Source organism: Poecilia latipinna, unplaced genomic scaffold, assembly GCF_001443285.1.
Source record: "Poecilia latipinna isolate Pla-1442-1.1 unplaced genomic scaffold, P_latipinna-1.0 Scaffold787, whole genome shotgun sequence".
Lineage (NCBI taxonomy): Eukaryota > Metazoa > Chordata > Actinopteri > Cyprinodontiformes > Poeciliidae > Poecilia > Poecilia latipinna.
The window spans coordinates 251,993-274,496 of record NW_015113403.1 but is presented as its reverse complement, the minus strand read 5'-3'; the positions used below and the strand labels follow the sequence as shown (position 1 = coordinate 274,496).

General features: G+C 38.2%; 4 protein-coding genes across 7 annotated transcripts in view; 2 read left to right on the top strand and 2 right to left on the bottom strand.

Moving 5' to 3' along the window:
* The window catches only part of bckdhb (branched chain keto acid dehydrogenase E1 subunit beta), a 70,744-nt gene extending 69,277 nt beyond the window's left edge, over positions 1-1,467 (bottom strand). Inside the window, exons 1-2 of the mRNA XM_015046676.1 lie at positions 1,250-1,467; positions 682-759 (exon numbers count right to left, since the gene is read on the bottom strand). Of these exons, the coding sequence (XP_014902162.1) occupies positions 682-759; positions 1,250-1,442 (271 nt within the window). The 5' untranslated portion in view covers positions 1,443-1,467. The remainder of the gene's footprint in view (positions 1-681; positions 760-1,249) is intronic.
* A 950-nt stretch (positions 1,468-2,417) lies between these two features.
* On the bottom strand, positions 2,418-11,240 carry ttk (ttk protein kinase). Of its 3 annotated transcripts, none has more exons than XM_015046679.1 (25): positions 11,140-11,240; positions 10,498-10,585; positions 10,177-10,399; positions 9,803-9,909; positions 9,577-9,717; positions 9,026-9,140; positions 8,868-8,949; positions 8,680-8,789; positions 8,488-8,575; positions 8,281-8,386; positions 7,942-8,164; positions 7,009-7,115; positions 6,692-6,835; positions 6,460-6,614; positions 5,832-5,977; positions 5,596-5,722; positions 5,383-5,475; positions 4,561-4,718; positions 4,267-4,418; positions 4,050-4,174; positions 3,865-3,939; positions 3,603-3,779; positions 2,894-2,990; positions 2,727-2,812; positions 2,418-2,654 (listed from the first exon to the last, which is right to left on the bottom strand). In XM_015046679.1, exons 2-25 carry the CDS (start codon positions 10,583-10,585, stop codon positions 2,586-2,588), a joined length of 2,994 nt encoding a protein of 997 aa, XP_014902165.1. In that variant the 5' UTR covers positions 11,140-11,240; the 3' UTR covers positions 2,418-2,585. The 3 variants fall into 3 exon arrangements, with proteins under 3 accessions (XP_014902165.1, XP_014902166.1, XP_014902167.1); XM_015046680.1 differs by having other exon boundaries at positions 11,007-11,211; XM_015046681.1 differs by having other exon boundaries at positions 11,098-11,206.
* Positions 11,241-11,876: 636 nt separating this feature from the next.
* On the top strand, positions 11,877-17,788 carry ebag9 (estrogen receptor binding site associated antigen 9). The gene is made up of 7 exons (XM_015046675.1): positions 11,877-12,195; positions 12,483-12,577; positions 14,137-14,218; positions 14,338-14,493; positions 14,670-14,780; positions 15,738-15,829; positions 16,039-17,788. Exons 2-7 carry the CDS (start codon positions 12,495-12,497, stop codon positions 16,154-16,156), a joined length of 642 nt encoding a protein of 213 aa, XP_014902161.1. The 5' UTR covers positions 11,877-12,195; positions 12,483-12,494; the 3' UTR covers positions 16,157-17,788.
* Positions 17,789-18,865: 1,077 nt separating this feature from the next.
* On the top strand, positions 18,866-22,272 carry eny2 (ENY2 transcription and export complex 2 subunit). 2 transcript variants are annotated; one of them, XM_015046667.1, is made up of 5 exons: positions 18,866-19,167; positions 19,302-19,379; positions 19,498-19,568; positions 21,621-21,695; positions 21,951-22,272. In XM_015046667.1, exons 2-5 carry the CDS (start codon positions 19,312-19,314, stop codon positions 22,022-22,024), a joined length of 288 nt encoding a protein of 95 aa, XP_014902153.1. In that variant the 5' UTR covers positions 18,866-19,167; positions 19,302-19,311; the 3' UTR covers positions 22,025-22,272. The 2 variants fall into 2 exon arrangements, with proteins under 2 accessions (XP_014902153.1, XP_014902151.1); XM_015046665.1 differs by having other exon boundaries at positions 18,868-19,153.
* The last annotated feature ends 232 nt before the right edge of the window (positions 22,273-22,504 follow it).

The window sequence follows — 22,504 nt, the reverse complement described above, 5'->3', positions numbered from 1 at the left end:
CACTTTTTGAACCACATAAAAGGTTTGTAGCAGTTTTTGTCAGTTCCAGTTCATTATTTTACATTTGCCTTTATACTCCTAATTGCACAGACTGAACAAATTAAAGTTATGCTGTTTATACGCATTTGATCAAGCTTGTGAAACTATTGGTGTATTCAAGTGTGCCGTACTAGTGCAGAGTTAGCTCCTACATTAGTAATTCAGTACATTTATGTCTGTTTTAAATAAAGAAACTTTTCAAGTCAATTCAGCACTGCTCTTCTGTATCGGATCGGTATCGACTGACAGTAAACCTCAGATATCTGTATCGGTATCAGTAGTGAAAAAAGTTGATCGGTGCATCCAGGTTTTTAATGCAAAGAGATAAAGTATGAAAAAAACTATTCTTTGGACATAACCATAGCAAATACAGTTAAAATAAAACCTGTCAAAACTGTCGTGCATAAAAAAACGTAATAAAGCTACATACTATGAAGTAAAACGTGTCTGATCTTTGCATAGTAATCTTATGGCATCGTGAACTCTAAAGACGTACAATTTCCAAAACAGAAACATTTGTTTACTAAAAAACGGCTTCAGCACTACTTTGACGTGAACGTTTTGTGTAGATGTGAGCCACTCGTTTGATTAGCATCTTCTACAAAAGGAAGATTTCAACAGGTAAACTGCGAATCTCCTTACCTGCTGTCGGGTCACTAGCAAGCGTGTTGTCCAAGGCACTTGTAATGGACTGGAACAAGTTCATCTTCTGTGTGTCACCTAACCATAGGAAGCGAAATTAAACACGCAATTAGTGTTCAAAACAGCCACATGGTAATCAACTCCAACCAACATTCTTCAATACAGAAACAGTAGGAATTTGACTACATTAAATATAAATAGACATGAAACATGACAGGAATTCGGTCTTGTTTCTTGTTTGTTTTAGCCATTAAGTTGCAAACTATAAGGTAGTTGTAAGACATTAATTTACAGTAATGCTTCCGCAAGTCTGCAAGCAGTTGATGAAGATGTCCCTCACTGATAGCAGAAATATACTTTTATTTTGAAACTGGGATGTTCCGATGTAGGCAAAACAAGTCTGATTAATTTCCAGGTTTTAGTTGTGCTGGAATTCATTAAACACCTGCTTACATTGTCCTCAGTTAAGTTGTCTACATATTGAAGCTTTCATAAGAAACCAATTATTTTCTGACTCATTACAAACACTGAACGAGGCTAATGCTAACCAGTTAGCCCAGAAACTCACCGTATTCTGTCGTAGGGGGGTCGGGCTGGAAGGTGAAGTGAGCGGCATGTCTTTGCGCTTTTAAACGAGAACTGCAACCTGCCGATAGTTTCAATAAAGAGTTCTGCCTCCCAGTGCCAACACCAGAGATAGCAAGTGTTGAGTGGGCACCTCGGATAAATAGCCTTGCAGCAGCCGCCATCGCTATTATCATCAGATAACAGGAAGGGCAAAATGAATCGAAGTACGAAGATCGTCTAATGCAAAGAAGGCGCCTTCACTTTGTGTGGTGAATCAGGAGTTATGTTATCAACTCACTAAAGATATTAGTAAGCAAACAGTCAGTTTATGAAGAAGAAAAAAAGTTTTATTTTTAAAAAAAATCTAGTACACTAATTGCATCACAAAGAAACTTAATGCGGAATTCTGGAAAACACTGCAGAGTGAGAACTCTCTTTCTCTCACGAGGCTGCTCGTGATTGGTCTAAAAAGGAGGCGGCGTCAGCGTTCAGATTTAGCAAGAAAACCACAAACTGGGGGACAGAGATAAAGAATCCATGAAGAAAAAAAGCCGTGATTTATGACCATAAATATATTATATTTAGTTCTCAGTTCAAAAATACTTTAACTTTTTTTTCTGTCAAACTTTTTTAGACATTGGGATTTCCCTTTTATTAACAAATAAAATGGTTCAGAAATTGTCCAGGGGTGGCCAAGTCCAGTCCTCGAGAGCCACCATCCTGCAAGTTTTAGAAGTATCCTTACTCCAACAGACCGGGATCAGCTCTACAGAGGCCTGATAACGAGCCAGTCATTTGATTCAGGTGTGTTGAAGCAGGGATGCATCTGAAGCTTGCAGGATGGTGGCTCTCGAGGACTGGACTTGGCCACCGGGTCTAAATTGTTCATCTTTTCCTACAGCTGCCAGTCCTGTGGCATAGTTCCACATCACCATTATGCATTTCAGTACTTTGTGGTTATGAAAACTTAAGTGTTATTTGCTATAAAACAAAAATTACCACTTTTAGTTTAATTTTCATCTGCATCCAGTTGTAAATACCCTTCACTCCGTATTTACACTGCATTCTCTCATATGTGAGATTAGTCCCATTTGTAATTCAGAAAGTTATTTAACGCGTTTTATAAATCTGCTTTCAGCTGTTGCAAAAAAAACAAGTAAACAAGCAACTCATTGGAACAAAGTGTGTTTATTTTTCTAAGCTGTATAAGATTACAATTAGTTCAGCTAAAATGAAAAGAAAAATACATGTATGCTAGTTTAGACTTGCAGTAAGACACCTCTACAGTCGACATAAACAGGAAATAAATGAAGATAGGAGGAAAAGCTTCATGATTGTTAGGACGATGACTTTGCGCATTCTGTGACATCCAACTTCCTGCCGCTGCTGCACATCTTAGCCAAATTCTGTAAGAAACAATAAAGTTAGCATTTAATGTCGGGCGGGATCTAGAAGATGTTACACACTAAAAGTCCTACATTAGCTGCTCGAATTATACTGTTTGGAGACTGGAGGGCTGCCAGGTCAGTTAGGATCCTCTTCAGGTCATTGTCTGAAGGACGCTCTGATGGAACAAAAAGAATCACAGTTTGGCCTCAAAAGTTGATCACTGAGCACCCGGAGGGCTTGTATGGCTCTTGCGTACCTGGTTCAGGAGAGGATTGTGGTTTCAGCTGGAGGTACTGATGCTCCAGCAGCTCTGCAATGGAGATTCTCTCTCTCGGGTTTCGCACCAAGCACCTCTGATGAAACGAGAGAAAATATGGCATCACAAACTTAACCTGCTAGCTTAGGACTTGAGAACAGAAGTGGCAGAGAGAGAAAAACAATTCCCTTTTATTTGGGAATAATAAAGGGAATTATTATCCAGTGCCTCCTCCATTTAAAGTAAGAAACAATAAGACACACGTGGAGATATTTTCATTTAAGGTTTTGTGAAAATGTGATAAATTCCCATAAATTACCATCTCAGTTTAATGAAAAATTAGAGACGCACCAATACAATATGTGTATCGGTCCTAATATGAAAGCAATTTTTGGATCAGATATCAGTGACAATGTGCCCAAACCAAAGGGCAGATCTATCCAATCTAATTCTATGCTTTGTCCTCTGAGCGACAAGCTTTGTTATTCATTTTAAAGCACTTTCTAGTTTCTGACCTCTATATGTATATAAAGTTTACTTACCTACCTAATAACTCATAAATCATGAATGCCACCAATCCCAACCTCAGATGTTTTCTAAGCAGCTTAACGTGATTTCAAGCTGTGCAATTATTTAAACAGGTAAACTAAATTTATTTGCATATAAAAAAAATAAAAAATTCAAAAATAAAATTAAAAAAAAGCCTCACTTTCAAAACATCCAGCAAATCCTTCTCTGCGATGCCAGGAAACTCAATCTTATGAGACGGATCGATGATGGCCTGCAGCTTGGCGATCTGGTTTGTGATGCTCTGGAACGGAGTCTTCCCATAGGTCATGCAGTAGAGGATGCATCCCAAGGACCAAACGTCTCCTTTAGGGCTGATCTGTACAACACCATTATTATTATTATTATTATTCTTTATACGAGTCTTATTTCACAGGTTAAATCATCCAGGTTTAGATGAATACCTTGGATCGCGCCTTTCCCGGCTGAGATGATGTATCCTTAATGGCCTCAGGAGGCATGTAGTTCAGCGTCCCAACCTGTGGAATTAAAACACACATTTAAAAAAAAACCAAAAAAAAAAACCTATGTAAACCATAAATAATGAGACAACTCAATTAAAACCGAACCTAAAATAAATACGACCTACCTGGGAATCTTTCATGATGCTCGTTACGTCGGGCTGGATTCTGTTGGCGATGCCGAAGTCGATCAACTTCAGTGACGCGTTGACTATGACAAAATTTGCCGGCTTCAAGTCGCTGTGGATGATACCTGCAGAGAGTGAACAAAAAAACGTCACAATTTCACATTTTTACGCGAAGGACGCAGAAAATATGACAGAAGCAGCTGGAGACGACGAGAACCGTGTTTGTGGATGGTATGGACAGCCTCCAGCATGTTCTTCCAGTAGAACTTCCTCTCAAGCGGGTTGATGGTTTTGCGGTTTCGCAACCAGGTGTTCAGATCCAAGTTGCCGCATTCCATCAGCATGTAGATGTAGCTGTTGGTTATTTCACTGCAAAACAATAAAAACATTAAAATAAACATGTGGAACCATCAAAATCTCTGCCAAACAGGCTAAAGGTGGTTGGATTTGACCACACACTCCACTACGATTCATCATCGACACACTGATTCTAGACGAGTCATACACTCACTAGTCGTACAGCTTTATGATTTGGTCGCTGTACTGCTGCAAGTGGTTCAGATGCTCAATTTCATTTTTGTAACTTTCTATCGTTTGAGCGTCGGCCTCCTCCAGATTCACATATTTCACTGCAAACAGCTGCTTTTTGTGATCGAGGACCTGATAGACCTGCAAAAAAACAAACAAAAAAAAAAAAAACAAGCAAGAGTGAGGAGTGCACCAATTGCAGTTTTCTGGCCTATCAATCTTTAAAACAGGTTCCACAATGTAAATGTGAGGCTTTTTAAGTCCATCGTCAACAAAAATTAAGACATGTATCGCAACACATACACAAAAGGAAAATTACTAGACATTGGATTCTGTTCTGTTGGTTTTCGGGGGAGCTTCAGCCCCTCAGCAAATCAAAACTAACATTCCTGAGGTCTGTTTAGTGGTTTATCCTGCATAGTGCCAGAATGAAGACAGCATTGTATGGATTGGCAGCAGAAGTGAGCCACTGATGATAAATTACCAAAACAAGTTAGCTAGCTAGCAAAGGTATATTAGCAGCAAGCTAATATTTCGAGTCACAGGATGCAAAAAAGATATCTGCGCGCAACTCAAATTTTTGCTTGTCTGAAAAATCTTAGGAGGGGGAAAAGGAAAAAAAAAAAAACAACAACTACACAGAAAATAAGAGATCCATGAATAAATTAAAAAAAAATTACAATTGACGCATTTATGGCCAAATTCATCGGTTTCACGAGCCAATTATCCGTGCACCCCGAGTCAGAGCAGAACAACTTTAGTTTGAAGTGGTTCATGTTTTTTGTTGCCATACGTGATGCTTTACCTTGCTGGAGCCGCCTCGTCCAATCATCTTGAGGATGAAGAACTGCTTCCCCTTTATTGTGATGGATTCGTTTGAAATAGAACTGAAGGAGACCTTCAATGAAAAACAAATAAATTCCAATTGGATTCCTGCTTTATTTCCAAGGGATTTCGGTAAACAACAAATCCAGTGAACAGGTTGAAAAATATGTAACCGGCAGTAACCGTGCTGCACCTGAGGAGTGTGGAAACCAGCTGTGTGGCTCAGAGGTGTGCAGGCCTGCTGCACGGCTCCGTCTCTGTGAGGCGCTGCTGCAGAGGACGATGCCTCGGGGCCTCGTTTTACGACGGGAGTGATGAAGCTGAGGAGAAACAACTTGTGAAAATCGTCCATTCGAGGGTGGGAAAACACAAGCAGACCAACTCCTTTAAAAGTTTACGAGCCTGGATGTGAGCGAATTAAGCACCTACCTGCTGGGATGTGGGTTCCTGTAGCCGTTGGGCGTCTGGTAGGCGGCTTGTGGGTTCAGTTTGGACGGTAGCTGGATGGAGGGAGTGGGGTAAGACTCCACCAGACGGGGAACGGGTCTGGGGTCGGGAGGCGTGGTCCGTTTATCCTGAGGAATAAATGAAGTGAAGCATAAAATGACTTAATAGTAGAGATGCATCGATCCGATATCGATATCTGTATCGGCCCCGATATTGAAAACAATTCTAGATCAGGTATTTGTGACAATATGACAGATCAATAAGAGCATATCTATCGAGTCCAATTCTATGCCTTGTGTTATATTATTATTTATTTTACATTGGCTTTTTTACTCCTAATTGCACTGACTGAACAAATTAAAGTTGTCTTGTTTTTTACATGTTTGACCAAGTCTGTGAAACTATTGGTGTATTTAAATGTGCTGTACTGGTGCAGAGTTATCAACTAAATTCGTAATTCTGAACATTTATGTCCGTAAAAAAACAACAACAACAAAAAAACCTCAAGACAAGTGCATTGGCATTGGAAGTTAAAAAAAAAAGTGAATCGGTGCATCTGGAGAGGGAAATGCAACAAAACAAAAACATATAAAAACAAAATAGCTAATACCTCTGGAGAAACTTGCCGGGTGAGCAGACTGGGAATCTTCCACTCTGCGTCCGGCTCTTTGCTGGCAGGTTTAGGCCGTTCCACCGACTGGCTCACAGGGATCCGAGCCGGAAGCTGCAGTTTCTGCTTCCCCCCAGAGGGGGATCCGCTTCCTGCTACACGGACGTTTACAGATTCAGGAGACAGAAAAAGCAGCAGCAGCAGCAGCACTCCGCTTCAGACTGATCCTTACCTGTGGGCGGGTCATCCTCCATGGGGGGAACAAGCAGTTTCTCTCCCGATTTCAGGTTCCGCATGGCCGTCTCCAGAAGCTCTGCCGGTTTAGCATTTAATGCCAGAGCTTTGTGCAGAATTGAAGTTGCTTTAACCAGGTTACCTAAAAAAAAAAAAAAGTTAAAAAATCCACAAAGTTACCTTGGTAACCTGGTCAAACATGAAGAGAACGAAGAATTAATTTCACAACATGAACTCTCGAGATTCTAAACGTTTTTAGGTGCTTTGACACTTCCTGTTATTTTAATACAGCCACAAATAAAAATGCAAGATCACCTTGAGAAACCTCAAACTGGGCATGTGCAATGTGGACAAACGCAAAGCCTTTGCAGTTGGATCTCGCAACTATGAAGTGATCCTGAGCCTCATCTGGATCTTCAATTCTACAGAGCAGAAAACAAATGGTGATGTTCAGCAGACAGCTGTTAACAGGTAGCGAAAGAAAGACCAGAATCCCCTGTTGAAAAGAACAAATTATAAAGAAATGACAGGAAGAGAGAAATGGAAAGAAACAAAATGGAAAAGGAAGAAAGACAAATACAACAAAAAAGAAAAAAGACAAAGCAAAAAAGTAGTAACAATAAAGAAACAAAGAAAAAAAAAATCAAAACAGAATCCAGAGGAAAAAACTAAACAAAGACAGAAGAAGCAAAATAAAAAAAGGCAGAAAACACAGGTCCAAAAAAAAAGAAACCAAGAAAGATAAAAACAAAGCAAAAAAGGGAAAGCAGCAACAGAAATAAAGAATCAGAGAAAAAACAAACGGAGGAAAGAAACAAAAAAAGACAAAAAACTGATTAAAAAAAAAGAAAGGAAAAACAAGACAGTTTGTGTTATTTAACATCCAAGAACAATCAATTCCTTTATCTAAATTTATCAAAAGACTCCAACTGAGTCAAAAATATAGAATCAAGGTAACCACAGGTCATTTCATCTACCATACAGCCTTAATAAAACACACTGTGGCTTTAACCAGCAACACTGTGAAAAGGTTGTGTATGCAGTGCATTTTAGATCATCTCCATTTGACGGATTCAGAAGCGCAACTTTAAATCGAGAACTCTGCAGTTCATATAGAAAAGAGATTGTGCACAACAATCAGAATCAATGGAAATCTGATTGGTGTATCTTTGATATTTAGAGAGCCAATGAAAATTTGACAATTTATACATTGACAGGATCCCCCAGAATGTCTTGAGTAAGACTCACCCCTTCAGTTCTGCGTATCTGACCAGTATTCTGGCGTAGCTGGTGTTTTTGCTGTACTGTCTGATCGGCAGCCTGCTGAAGACTTTGGAGTAGCAGTCTTTGAGCTTGTTGAGCAGGCTGATGTCTGTGTGAGGGTTTCCTCTTTTCTCCAGGTTCATCAGGTACGCCCAACACGACTCGGGAGAGTTGGAATTGACAACTTGTTCGAAATTAAAAGTCACATCTGCAGAGGAAATGATAACGATAATGAGAAGAAAAAGACAACAAACAGAACTTTAATCTCCACTGATCGCTCCGTTCAGCACGCTGCAGGTCAGAACGTGACTCAGAAGGTTTTACCTTCCATTTTGGACGATCCTTTGGCACCGTTTGTTTGGAGGAGCGTTGCAGTCGAGTCTGCCTGGTCCTCCCACTGGCCGTGATCTGGACTGAGAACTGATGGCTTCTAACGCGTTGAATTGGATATTGGGGGGGGGGGATAAATAAAAAAAATAACCTCGCACCGAAGCACAAAAGAGCGTTGCCAGCAAGTTTCTATGTTCTCACCTGATCCCTGACAACGTCTCGGCCTTCGACGCTTTTCCTCGAGGAGGACACTCCAAATCCTGAGGTCCCGTTTGAACCAGATGTTTGTCTGAGAGCAAACAAACAAAACAAAATAAAAACAGATAAAATACACAATTAGTTTGCATTTGAATTAAGTTTGGGGCATCAGAGTGAAGCGGGGAGAATACAAACCTGGATAAACCCCTAGTAACAGACATACTGCTTGATTTGGGGACTTTCTTGTGGATGTCATCATCATCATTTTCTGGAATTGAAAATGGTACTACAGGTACTCTCCCTGGCTATTAAAAGAGAAAAAAAACCCTGAAAATTCCAAGAACTGTTTAGTCATTTGTTTTATCCCACAGACTGAAGCCCACCAAGCCAACTGCTCTTTTCCGATGGGATCCCGTCCTCCAGCCAGGAAACGGATCGTCCGAATTTCCAGACGGTGGCTCCGTCCTGAAGAAAATAAATGAATAAATAAAGCATTCCTACTCAACAAAACTGCAAATTTAAGAATCTGCTTCATTCTTACCCCACACCAAAAATACTGGAGAGCTGCAAGTCGCCGGTTCCATCTGACATTCTGCCGGGCTTTGGGAATTCAGAGTCTTTTTGGACAGAATCCTGTACAGTTCTATTGGCTAATGCTAAAAACACAAAGAAAACATGTAGATACCGTAAGATTAATCTAATTTAGTAAAATAAGAAATGAGGGACGCACCAGGGCTGGGAGATGACGCAATTTTTTTGGGGGGGAAATTAAATTAAAAAAAAAAAAAAAAAAAAAATCAGGATTTTTTTTCACCAGTTCACTTGTTGGGTTTCCATAGTGACGTTTTCCTAGTAAAATTGCAACTTTATTCTGCCAATATTACGACTATTGTTCTCGTAATTAAGCAAAAATTCTCATAGCCTGGCCCTTGTACTCGGCTCCCCAACTCACAGAAGGGAAATAAACGCCATTTTTGAAAATGTTTTGTCATCTAACATTTCTTTTTTTTTTTTTTAAGAAAAAAAGCTGCACCCCCAGTATTAGTGAGTTGTAAAAGGCTGAGTATATAAAAAAAAAACACAAGTCCTCACATGGAAAGTTCTCCTTGTCCTCCAGGCAGATCATCGTTCTCCCGGCCTGCATGCTCTGCAGCGCAGCCACCAGAGGTTCTTTTGGTTTGGCATCCACCTCCAGAGCGTTCTGCAGTATCTGAATGGCTCTTTTGAAGTTTCCTGGCAACACGAAACACACACACACACTGTAAACACTTAACACACACTCACCCAGATGCCATCAGTAGCTAAAACAGTCCTGTACCGTGGGAGTGCTCAAACTGTGCATGCGCAACGTGGACAAATGCAAAGCTCTGGCTGTGAGCTGTCGCCACGTTGAAGTTGGCCTCTGCCTCATTGACGTCTTGAAGACTAGCAGAAGGAAAGCGGTGAAAAAAAAGCAAGTTAATTCTATCCAGAATTTATTATTTAGACCTTCAGATATAGTGTCTAAACTTTTCATCAGCTTGTCAACAATCACAATGTTCAATGTACTTATTTGGAAAGATCAACATTAAGTAGTGCATGATTGTGAAGTGAAAGAAAATATTCCCATTAGTGGTTGTAAAGTAAAAGATGAAACACTCGAAGAAATGATGATGCTTTTTCCAAATTGCTTTAAGTACGACATCTACTCACGCTTTCAGCTCCGCAAATCGGACCAACATCCTGGCATAGCTTTCGTTATGACAGTGCTTCCCCAATGGCATATTGGAAAACACTCTGGTATAAAAATCTATGAGTCTGGTGAGGTGGTTCTGGTCCAGCAGGAGATCCCTTTTCTTCTCCAGGTCCGTCAGGTAGGAGAGGCAAGATTCAGGCGAGTTTGAGTCGATGACCTGGTTGATGTTGTCTGTGTCATCTGAAAGGAGAGGAGGGGGATTTACAACGTCAAAAAGACTGTAAGCAAAGGAAGGATGAACCGGCTTGTTCGTGAAGCAGCAGCAGCACATTCGTTACCTTCATTGAAATATTTTTTTATGTTGCTGAACCTTTGATAAAGCCTGGCAAGCTGCTGCTTTCTGTCTGTGTGTTCCTCTTCTTCCATCTGAAAGTGAGAAGCCGACAAGGACGTCCTGAACAAAAGCTTTTTTCAGTCAAATCAAACGAAATCAAACTGTGACAAAATTAGAATTTTGTGTAACAGAAATTTGCCCTCTTCAAGACTTTACTGCTGTAACAAAAACTTTTGCTACGCCTGTTTGAAAAATAAACACCTAAGCAACTAAGTAATTTGGCTGACCAACGTCAGGAACAACAGCAACGCTAAACAACAAAGAAATTCACAATTTTCTCCCAAACTCCTGATATGAACAAATGCCGAGAAACATTGAAATACTCGTTACAGAATTATTCTAAACATATTTCGTTCTTTTAAAATACCGACTTTCGTGTTGACGGCATATGCCGGACTATGTTTGCTAACAAACAGCAATGTTGTTAGCGGTGAATAGCTTAGCATTGCTTACCCTGCATGCACCGAGTAATCTCAAATTAAGAAATGCAGAAGCATTTTCTATAATTTACAATATTACGCAGCTAGCTGAAAAATAACATCACCTTGTTTATGTTTCCCTAAATATTGCAGTCACTAACACTCACCTTTTCACAAGATGTGATGCACAGTGAAACGAAAAACACCCCAACTGACAATTTTCAAATATGCCACTTCCGTTTAAGATGGGTACCGATTGGCTCATTCCTAAATGACGTACTCGCTTGCGGATGATACGTACAAATACGTGGATATTAAATATTTGCTAAGTGTTAAAATGACTTAGGATATTATTTTGTTTTTTAAGAGCAAGTGGTAATATTTTTTCTTTTTCGGGTGCTCCCTTTCGAAACATCAAACGTTGTCATCAAGTATGGCAAGCCATTTTAGTATTAAAAAAAAAGAAAACAGTTAAAAACTGAAATTAGTATCAACCAACATGTTTTTGGTAGTAGGAATTATATCACAAGATGTACAATATTACAACTAACCAATAAAAAAGACGATTTATATATTTAATTATTCCTGAAAGTTAAAGTGGAACAACTTGACTGGACCTGACTCATTTGCGAAAATCAATTCTTAAAAAAAGCATTTGAGGAACAAAACAATCTTTTTAGGATATTTATCTATAATTTGTGTAAAGGAGTCTGCAACCTTTACAATAGAAATCTTGGCTCTCAGTCCAGCTAAAGAAGACCCATTTAGAGTCGCAAATATTATAATTTGTATAATAATGGTGGGTGAAATAAAAAAAATAAAGACTGATATTTTTGGCTTACTACGTCGCATATAATCGTAAATCAATTATATGTTGACGTATCAGTCTCGTTCTCGTTTTCCCAACAGCACCTAAACGCAACATGGATTCAGCTCCTCCCACTTCCAATATGGCAGCCATGGGAAGGAGACAAGCGACGCCACGAATTTAGGAGTTTTTTCACGATAAATGAGTGGTATGGGAAGCTGTCACGTATATGTCTATGTTGTGAGAACAATATTATTTCTCAGTGCCAATGTCTCGTTTGAGAATAACTTTTAAAGGTTTCAAAAATACAATGTTTCTCAGTGGGCTAAGCTAGCAAGCAACGGTTAGGAAATAAATGAACTTGTGTATTCCGAGTCACAAGAAGAAATCATTCACCCCGCATACGTCCTTCTAGGTGAGTATACATTTGCATAGAAAGACGTGCAGACCATAACCCGAGGACAAACGGCATTTGCATTAAGATCGCTAAAAGACTGTGTTTAACTCATCATTTGCCTAATACTCAGAAACATGAACGCAGAGGAACTGCATCCTAGTGTCACAGATTCTCTCGTCATGTCTGTTGATGAAATTGTGGTTTGGTTCTCATTCCTGCCCGTCTTGTTTGTTTCAACGTTTTTTTATCGGAACTGTTCGATTTCATTATTACTCAATATTGCTTTCTTTTCTTTATTCCTCCAGCTCAAATTCATCATGGCCATCACTCAATTCCGTATGTTCAAGATTTGCACATGTTTAGCTAGTTTGCTGTCCTTTTTTAAAAGGTTGATATGCAGGTAAGCACCAGTAGTTCTCTATACTGTGATTTAAAAAGGCTTTTTACCTGTTATTGTTGCTCTAGGGATCATTATTTATTTATTTATTACAAATTATTAAAAAAAATATTCATATTGGTTCCAATTCTTTGTAAAATAACTCAATCTCTGTCAAATTTCATTTTCTTGTCTTGCCCCTGTTTCTCAATTGGAGTGATATCTCTGCTTCTACTGCATCGTCACAAGGTTCAGAAGTTTACACACCAAATAAAGAGAAACATTTGCCTTTTTTCCCCTCACTATCTGAAGCTAAATCAGACCTAACATTTCTTGTTTGAGGTCAGTCAGAACCACCAAAATTACTTTTATTTGCTAACAGGAGAAAAAAAAAAGTTAAAAATCTATTAATGTCTTCTAAATCAGAAGTTTACATACATTCCCTCAGTATTTGCTGTTATTAACTTTGAACTGTTTGACTTGGGTGAAACGTTTTGGGTTTTGCACAGTAGTTTAATGGTATACAGGCCCATCACTTCAGAGTAATCAATGCTCATAAATATTAATGTAGGACTTTTTATTGGCTTACTGTGATCTTGGATAATAAATCTCTGTTTTCACTTAATTCAAACATCCCCATTTAATTTCTATATGCCTTTTCTATGACTGTTTATCAACATCTAATAATCTATCCATAAACATCACATGCTACGTTTAAAGCCTTTTACCTTTTACATATCGTGGATAAATCCAGGACTCTCTGTAAACGTGGCTTACTTGTCGTACCAGTTTAAGTGCAGCAGTGTTGAGAAGAGTTGGTCGGGTTACAGTGAAGATCAAGCGTGGAATAGATCAGATTTCACTGTGGAAGTTAGGAAAACAAAACCTGTTTTAGCATTTAACACATTGAAGCAAAAGAAGAGAAAGAAACAAACATCTGAAGGAGGTTTAAAGTCCAAACGCCTCTAGATGAAACTTGTCATTCAGTTTAACTTCTCAACCAGCAGTAGAAACCAGAAATATTTGTTCTGTGCAGCAGAAACGTGCTTTATGGTTTGTAGCTACTTTTAATCTGTGGATGTAGCTTCTTGCTTACTTTGATTCAGCCAGACATGTTTTTCTTCTAGCCTTTATACAACATAATCTCACTGACGACATATAATTACATTACAACCCAAACCAGGAAAAGAAAAAGTATAATACAAAGAAAGCTGCCTATGCTAACGCTTGAGGAGCTGCAGAGACAAAGGCTTGCTGTGCCACTTTACTTCTAGAGACTGCAGAAGACATCAACCTTACACATAAAACTAGAACTACAAGTCCAAAGCTTTGTCCCATGTGAGAATGGCCCAGTCAAAGTCCAGGCTTCAATATGCCAAAGTTGAAAACACCTTGTCACAGATCCTCTCCGTTCAATTTGACCGGACTTGAGTTTGTTTCTAAAAAACATAAAATAAATAAAAGTAGAACTTAAGTTGTGTTTGGTGGAATCTTCTTTGTGCATTACAGTAAACTGATTATGTTTAGTCTTGTCTGCTTTGTGGTTTCATAAAATTGATTTGAATAATTTGATTGTGACACAGGAGCGGAAGGGGCCGCAAGCTCAGCGGTGATCAGATAACTCTCCCAACGACAGTCGACTTTTCCTCTTCTTTACCAAAACAGGCGAGTAGCTGCATCATTTACGTTCCTTAAAAGTATAAGGCTGGAATTCAGAATTTGGGTAAAAAAGAAAAAAAGATTTAATGAACTCAAAAAAACGTTTCCCTTTGTGGTCTGAACAGCCAGAAATCGAAGAGTGGAGCTCCTGGGATGAAGAAGCTCCGACGAGTATTAAGATCGAAGGTGGAAATGGAAACGTGTCCCCTCCGCCCAACGATGCCGACGAAGAGCCGGATTACTTCAAAGACATGGCTCCCACCATCAGGAAGACGCAGAAGGTACAGAGCAGCTTTAGAGCAGACTAACTTTGTTCTTTTTTTCTTTTTTTTTTTTTTATTCAAACGAAGAGTTGAAAAATAGACGTGGCTGAAACTTTGTATCATTGAAGAAAAATGCAGACAGCTTTAACCTTGATCGTTTGTCTGACTGCTCCGCCCTTTTTTCTCTGGTCCAGATTGTGCTGAAAAAGCGCGAGCCGTTGAACTACCTGGTTCCTGACGGGCCAGCAGGATTCTCCAGCAGGCTGGCAGCCTCCCAGGACATGATGAGCTTCAGTCCGCCCTCTGTGAGAAACGCCTCGGCTTCCTTCAAGACGTTCTGTAGACTCTTTAATTTTCACTTGTTCAGGTTTTTGTTTGATGTGTTGCTAAACAGTAAAAATAAAATTAAAATCCTGTGTTCAGCCTGGGCGATATAGCTTAAAAGTAAAAAAAAGTCACTTTTTTTTCATACCATTTCTGATTTTATTAAAAAATAAATAAAATAGTGGCTTTTATTTCAGTCATCCCTTCTGAGTTGTACTTCGGCATATTAAAGCCTGGGCGCGAGAATAATTTAACTAAAAGAATATAGTTATAACCTCAGCAGAATAAATACTAGAGCATTTTAAAATTACAAGAAAACATTCATTTTAATTCATTTCATTTTGTTTTTGAGTTCTCATAAAATGATTACTTCATTCTCCTATTATTAGGAGAATGATAATATTAAGACTTTATTCTTTTACTATTTTGATTGTATTCTTGTAACATTATAGCTTTATTCTCGTTAAAAAAATCTTAGGCTGACCCTCATGTTTCCTCGTGGAGTTGAGCTGAATTCTAAAGTCCAAATAAGCAGATAGAAACCCGACTTGTCAAACAAGATGGCGGCTTTGTGAGTGATGACATCACTCTGAACCATGGAGTGCATTGGTGAAATAAAAGAGAAACACCAATTTTTTTTTCTCCAAAACCTCAATCTTTGAAAACAAAAAATGTGATTTAATCAATAAAATTAATTTATAATCCAATATTATATTTGCATTCTCAATGTCCATGTAATGGAGAAAACATAAATGATTTGAGAGACAGAAGAAAAACTGTAAACTCTCTTTAGTGATGGCGCAGACATGCTACAAAACTATTTTAATCAAACACTAAGAGTTTAAACCAAAGTTCCCCAGTGGCCAAAATAATACGTTTTGGCTCTTTAAAAAAAAAAGGAAAAGCTGCAAACTGACTGAATCCATTTGTTTTCTCAGGCTGAACTGGGTGAAATGGAAAACTGGCAGGAGGACACAAACGCCTGGGAGGACGAGTCCAACGCTGCCTGGGAGGCAGAGGAAGTGCTCAGGTAAAAGTTCTGCTAGACTCCCTGCCGCTCCCATCCGCTTTAACAATTTGAGTTGTTTCAATTACATGGAAGCTGAGGAAAAACATAAAATGGAGCACGAGTTTGTTATCCTAGATATTCTATATATTTACACATTTAAATAGTTAATACCATCTCAATGGTTCAAGGAACAAGACGGTTCTCATTTTGCTTCTGTCTCTTTCCACCAGGCAACAAAAGATGGCTGAGAGGGAGAAGCGCTTCATGGAGCAGCAGAAGAAGAAAATGGAGAAAGAGGCTCAGAGAATGCTGAAGAAGGAGCAAAAGATCGCAGTCAAGCTCTCGTAACGTTTTGGAAATGCTCCGTTTCGAGCCGACGGGGGCGCTGGGGTTCTGGCACAGACTTCAAATCTATCATTAAAACAGTCTTTAAAGTTCCTTCCACGTGGATTATCATCAGTCACTACTTTATCTGTTTACAAACTGTCCTCCTCCACCCGTTTCTACCAGCAGCCATTTCAGTTTGGGACGCGGCTGCACTGTAAAAACCCATCGGTCCCCAGAGCAGATTACACACCGAAGAATTAAAATACAAAATAATTAGATTGTGACTTAATCTGGTTGGTAGTACTTAATTTGTTGTTCTCTCCCAGAAGCATTTTGTAAATGAAACTTATCTGCAACTTTAAAAAAAAAAAAAGCTCATAAAAATTTTATGGCCTCACAGGGAAAAAAGAAGAGTGTAATTTATAACTTACATCACTGTAAATCTGGCACTCTTTGCTTTGCTAATTATTGTTTTTTTAATTTTTATTTATGTCTTTCAGAGTCTGTACATTTATTTTATTACCTAATGATCATGGCTTTATTTTTGTCACTCTGATCTGAAGCCATCACTACACTGGAAATCTGCATTCGAATGAAAACTGGAGCTTTTAAACTTGGTGTGGATGAAGATTGATGGAATGATCAAGTCAAACTATGAATGATGGCTGTGGGTTCCTATGGCAACCTCATGGATGCTGGTTTACCATTCATTCCTAGACATTTTGTCGAAGGTGATTATCCAGAGATTGGTAGACTTTTGTTTCTATTTTTATTTGTGTGTGTGTGTTGTTAGAGGAAATATTGCTTTGAATATGATTGATAAACATACTTTTTATAAAATATGGATCACCAAGGCGATAGAATCAATTGCTTCACCCACGAAGAGGATTTAAGTGCAGATTTAATGTGTTTCCGTAAGAAAGAATTCCTGATCATTGCCTAGAATATTATTTCTGTTATCATGAAAACCTAACCGGGTGAAGAATCTAATATATATATGCATGACGATGAAGTTAAGCGTTTTAAAACCTCCATAGAAGCAAGTCAAAGAAGGCTAATTTTTATTCGCAATGTTACAAAAGCTTTGCAAATGGCAGGATGTCCTGCTTTATTATTTATGAGGTGATTGAGTGAAAATGTGACTGTTTTTTAACCTTAATGAGTGAGTGACGGTGGGCAGTTTTAAGAACTAACATGGTGAAACTGGTGTTCATTGATTGGAAAAGGTTTGCATAGTTAATTTGTTTCCCTATGGGGTTTCATCAAGAGATATAGCATCTAGATTTTTTTTTTTTAGTTTTGCACATTTTTTTTTCTCCCCCAGAAAAAAAATCATTTCCGTTTCTGTTCTTCTTTCACTCTTTTTCACTGTATGACTTCATATTAAAAAATTTGGTGGTTGAGCATAAACAAAGTCTTGCTCTGAAAAAATGAGTTGACGAAAAGCCCTGTTCAGATCTGACAGGTTGTAAATCTGGTGTACGAGATTCTTTTTTTTTTTTTCCTTTTTTTAATAAAAGCATTGATTCATATGTTTGCATTGTTTTTGGAGGAACATTTTCTAAACTATTAATGGGCCATCATCAAATGGTTTAAAATTTACTTTAGTCTGAAGGTTTATGCTTTTTATTAGGATCCCAACTGAAATAAAAAGAAACAAAAATAGACTCTAATAAGTCTGTCTCCAATTAAAAAAAGGGTTGGGATGAGATTTAAATTGTTCAAAGACCATATCTTATTATTTTGCTACTAAAGAGAAAAAAAAATCTGTCAACATATACAAAATGTACAGATTGTTTTATAAGCACCTGAAACCAGCACATTGCCAAAGTACAGCTTCATAAACAACTGAACTAGATTACATGAGCAAAACTTGAATATTGGTTTTGTAATGAGCCATTGCACACACATTTAAAGTGTGTGTAATGAAACACACACTTCAAATGTGTGTTTCATTACACAAACACACATTTGAAGTGTTCATCTGTGTGATAATGACTTACAGCTAATGATAATCCCAATTTAGTTTTCTTAGGTAATCGGAATAGTTCTATTCACTAAATTAGAGTATCCATTAGTTAAATGACCTTTAAGCAGATGTAGCACACTTTTTATTAAGCCCATATTTCTGTATTTTAAATGTTTATTTTCATCAGTCAAATGTAATCAAATCTTAAAAGTAATGTTTTAGCCGTAAGCGGAAGACCATAAACAGAAATAAAGGCTTTGAAACTTTGGTTTGTGTAATTAACTGTTTCATTTTGTTAAGTCTGCCAAAGAAGTAATTAAACTTTTCAAATGTATGGATTAATTTGCCCTGCGACAGACTGGCGACCTGTCCAGGGTGACCCCACCTCTCGCCTGGAAGTTAGCTGGAGACAGGCACCAGCAACCCTCCCGACCTCACTAAGGGACAAGGGTGTACAGAAAATGTATGGATGGATGGATGGATGGATGGATTTGCCTTAAATTTTTGAATTGCTACTGATATATGGTGTGAATGTCATGTCATCAGAAATAGAAATATACTTACTGAAAGAAATGTATTCACTACTTATTTTACACCATCGACTTCAGTTATAGATTTTATTTACTTTTCTTTATTGTCATGTTTTTTGTTTATTTTTGTAGAAATATTAATTGACACACACTGGGAAAAGACATACTGTACAAGTAACTACTGAAAGGTAATAGTCATTCATGGATCAAAGGGTTAAATCCAGTCCCATCGTACACATGACGTGTTTCCGCCTTCTACCGGAAGTTTGCGGAGTTTCAGCTGCTGTGACCGCGCTCCACCGTCCTAGGGGATCCTTTGTGAAAGCTTAAATGTCTTGGTGCTAAGCTGTTAATGAGATAGCCACTTTACTTCGTGAGTCTCGGTGGTTGGGATTTTTAGGGCCACGTTGCTTCTGCTTTCTTTTCTTTTCTTTTTTTTATAGCGCCGTTAAAGGTCGTCGTATTTTCACTTTTTGATGCAGCCAGGCTGCCGAATCTCGCGAGAAGTGGAATCTCACCGTGAGTAAAGCTCGGTTAAGTTTAACCCAGTGTGTTTTCTTGATAGTAATGTTACTGTTGCTTCAGCTGGTGATTCGTTGTTCGTTGTTTTCATTTTGGAGTCTTTAAGAGTTAACTAATGTGTGCTTGCCTTTGTTTCTCCTCCTAGAACAAACACAATGAATAAAGAAGCCAGACTGAAGGCATCAATAAACCAGAAGCTAACGGAGACAGGAGAAAGAGATCGGTGGGTAGGATTTAATACTGTAGGGGTATTATTGAATATGTTTCAACTAAATGTCAACGTGAAGGCTTTTTTCTGTATAAAATTCACCTGCTCTCCTCTCTGTTTATCTGGCTGACAGACTGAAGGAGCTGCTGAGAGCTAAGCTCACAGAGTGTGGGTGGAAGGACCAAATGAAGGCTCAATGCAAAGGTAAAAACACTTTTCCAGAAACAATATGGCAGCTGGTACATGAGGGAAGCAAGGTTAGATTTACTAAGAAGAGGTACTTTTATGTTTCTCAATTTTTTTTTTGCTTGCTTAGAGATGCAAAAAGGGTCAACAGAACTTAGATGACACAATACTCAAACTCGCCTTGAGTCAATTTTTCGCTTTGTTCATTAACATATGAGCAAAGCGACTCTTGTATCTACAGGGTTGTAGACACATGAGTGCCATTGAGTGATTTTAATGTCAACTAATCATTACGTCTGCTGAAGTCATTGCAGACTTCTTTCAGTTCAGAGAGTGCAGTTTATTTGGTCTTGTTTTACAATGATCGTATACTGTAGTTCAGATATCCATGAACACGTAAGCTGGTTCCCTTTACCTTTAAATAAACGTCACTAAATGCATACAGTGAAACCAAAATAAAATAAATATAATATGACACTTCCTTAAACCAAACTGTGGTTTGTAGCCAGTTAGAAAACTTTTTTCCTTCCGTTTTGTTTTTTATTCTATGAATAATATAGAAAAAACTGTCCACACTAAAATCCTAAAAGCTAGCAAAATTGGATTCTAGAAACTGTTTGATTTTACAGTTCTTGTGTTGCTTTTCAAAATGATTTTTGTGCAATGTGACTGTTTTTAAGAGTGCAAATATATTTGATGTTTAAGTCCTGGAAATCCCAGCACTGTCACTTTTATTAAAGTCATTATCAGAGTTCATAGATTCTGTTGACACAGTTTCTGTCATTGTGTCAACAGAAAATCTTTTTAACACAATAAATCCATCAAATGTCACTGGAAAACGTAAAAACTTAAAACTGCTGTCATAACAGCTCATGCAGGCTTGAATATTTTTTTGAACAGCTAACACTGCAACTTTATACTTTTCTGGAACTTGAACTACCCAAAATTTGGAATATTTCCAGTTATCAGACTTGAAACAGGCAGAAAGGGAAACGGAAACCGTTGGATTAAAGTCCTATATTTGAGCTAAAGTCTGTACATGCAGAATTTACTTTAAAGGGGTAATTAAAGCCTAAATGTTGTTGGCATACATGAGAACAATTCACAGATTGTCACCCAAACCCACGTTACTTAAAGCTCACCAGAATCATTTGGTCAGATAAGGATAGAGCCTGTAAGTGAAGTTAAAGCAGAGATGGGAAAAATGTAGACTTTATTTTTAATGTTTTAGTTTGGGTTTATGTTGAATATGGCCGACAGTGAAGAGGGCAGAGATGGAAATAAAGGTCGTGCAGCTTAATGGCAGACAGTAAGAAGAGGGTAAAACAAGGTCAGAGATGATGAGGATGAAGGTGAATACGTTGAGGAGAGGATCAGAGAACTCTGCATCTCCAGCCCGCTCAGTTGAACAGACTCAACAGATGTTGCACTGAATTCTGCAGGAGTCAAATCTCGACTCCAGGGGGCGCCGTTACTTAAATAAATGTTATTTTGCTCTCAGCACCACAGCCAAATGAAACTCTCCTGAAATACAGACGGTCACTTATTCTGTTCAGTTCAACAGAATATTTAACAAAATGGAGAGTTAACATTTGGAGATCATTTCCAACCAATGGGTCAGAGTTTGGTTTGAGGCTAAAAGCCTTTAAGTTGTAGTGCAGTGACAGTTTCTGGTAAGAATTATCAGAATATCTGCACTACACACCAGTCTGTGGTGCTTTGAGAGCAAGTTGTGGACGTAAGCCACAGCGCCCTCTGCAGGGACCCATAAAATAACATCAACCGAGAGGCTTTCACAGGTTTTAGTACCACTTTATATTAAGACAATTAATATAAGACAAGACATTAGTTAACCTAAGCAATTACTTGACAGTCTTAATACTCTCAATAAACCTACTTGGACATTTACACTGTAGTGGTTGATATCTTTGTAACCTCCTTTGGAGGTTAACATTTTGGGGTTTAGTGTTTTTTTTGTTTTGATCTGTCAATAAAGTTAGCTTGAAACTTGATCCTTAAGTTTAATCTCTTCTGATACGTCAGTCTAACCGTGTTATATTCCTCATGCAGACGTCATCAAACAAAAAGGTCTGGAGCACGTGACGGTGGAGGACCTTGTTGTAGAGGTCACCCCTAAAGGAAGAGGTAACTCAAATAACAAATCGACACTGCAGTCTCAGAAAACAGTGACTACACAATTTGTCATCATAAATAAGATGATTAAAAAAATAACCTTTGATCCCAATGCACAAGCACCATTCAGAACAGAAACATACCAGAAAGAAAACGTGTGTGTATGTACAATAATGTTACAGGGCTTCATAAGAGTTTGCGATCATATTTACCAGTGAAAAAGTAAATGTTGCAGGAAAGCGACTCATCAATGTGTCTTTATTGCAGCCTTGGTGCCAGACAGCGTTAAGAAGGAGCTCCTACAGAGAATTCGAGCCTTTTTGACACAGCACGCCTCATAGTCAACATTTGCTAATATTATTCTCATAAAGATGTTAGCTTTTGTGTTGTTTTTTTTTTTTTAAGGATTTAATGGAATTCTGAAATATTTTTTCGAATTGCTTATAAATTCTTATCTCCGACATCTGCTCTGATAAATGTTTGTATTGATCCACTGATCAACTGATTCATGTTTTATACCAATCAGATGTCGTGTCTCCTTGTGTATGAAATGTGCTGCTTGAATAAAGGGGTCAATTTATTAAACATGCATTTTTTTCCCCCATATATGTATAAAAAACAAAGCACAGTACAGAAATTAATTTCAGGGAAGAAATTGATCAGTGTTCATCATCCATTAGTATCTTAAGGAAACTACTCTGCTACATTTAATTAGGGTCTCTGCTGTAGTTCTGTAGATTTAGGGATGGAACTAAAATAGAAATGTTTTCAGATGTACATTAAATAGCTAAAGATTAGGGCAGGCCAGCTTGCTGGATAAT

Coding starts and splice junctions, on each gene's coding strand:
- ttk (XM_015046679.1), bottom strand. CDS start 10,585: ATGGAAGAAGAGGAACACACAGACAGAAAGCAGCAGCTTGCCAGGCTT. Junction 5,978..6,459: donor CCCGGCAAGTTTCTCCAGAG/GTATTAGCTATT, acceptor TTTATTCCTCAG/GATAAACGGACCACGCCTCC. Junction 3,780..3,864: donor CGGGAAAGGCGCGATCCAAG/GTATTCATCTAA, acceptor GGTGTTGTACAG/ATCAGCCCTAAAGGAGACGT.
- ebag9 (XM_015046675.1), top strand. CDS start 12,495: ATGGCCATCACTCAATTCCGTATGTTCAAGATTTGCACATGTTTAGCT. Junction 14,219..14,337: donor CCTCTTCTTTACCAAAACAG/GCGAGTAGCTGC, acceptor TGGTCTGAACAG/CCAGAAATCGAAGAGTGGAG. Junction 14,781..15,737: donor TGAGCTTCAGTCCGCCCTCT/GTGAGAAACGCC, acceptor TTGTTTTCTCAG/GCTGAACTGGGTGAAATGGA.
- eny2 (XM_015046667.1), top strand. CDS start 19,312: ATGAATAAAGAAGCCAGACTGAAGGCATCAATAAACCAGAAGCTAACG. Junction 19,569..21,620: donor AATGAAGGCTCAATGCAAAG/GTAAAAACACTT, acceptor TTCCTCATGCAG/ACGTCATCAAACAAAAAGGT. Junction 21,696..21,950: donor GGTCACCCCTAAAGGAAGAG/GTAACTCAAATA, acceptor TCTTTATTGCAG/CCTTGGTGCCAGACAGCGTT.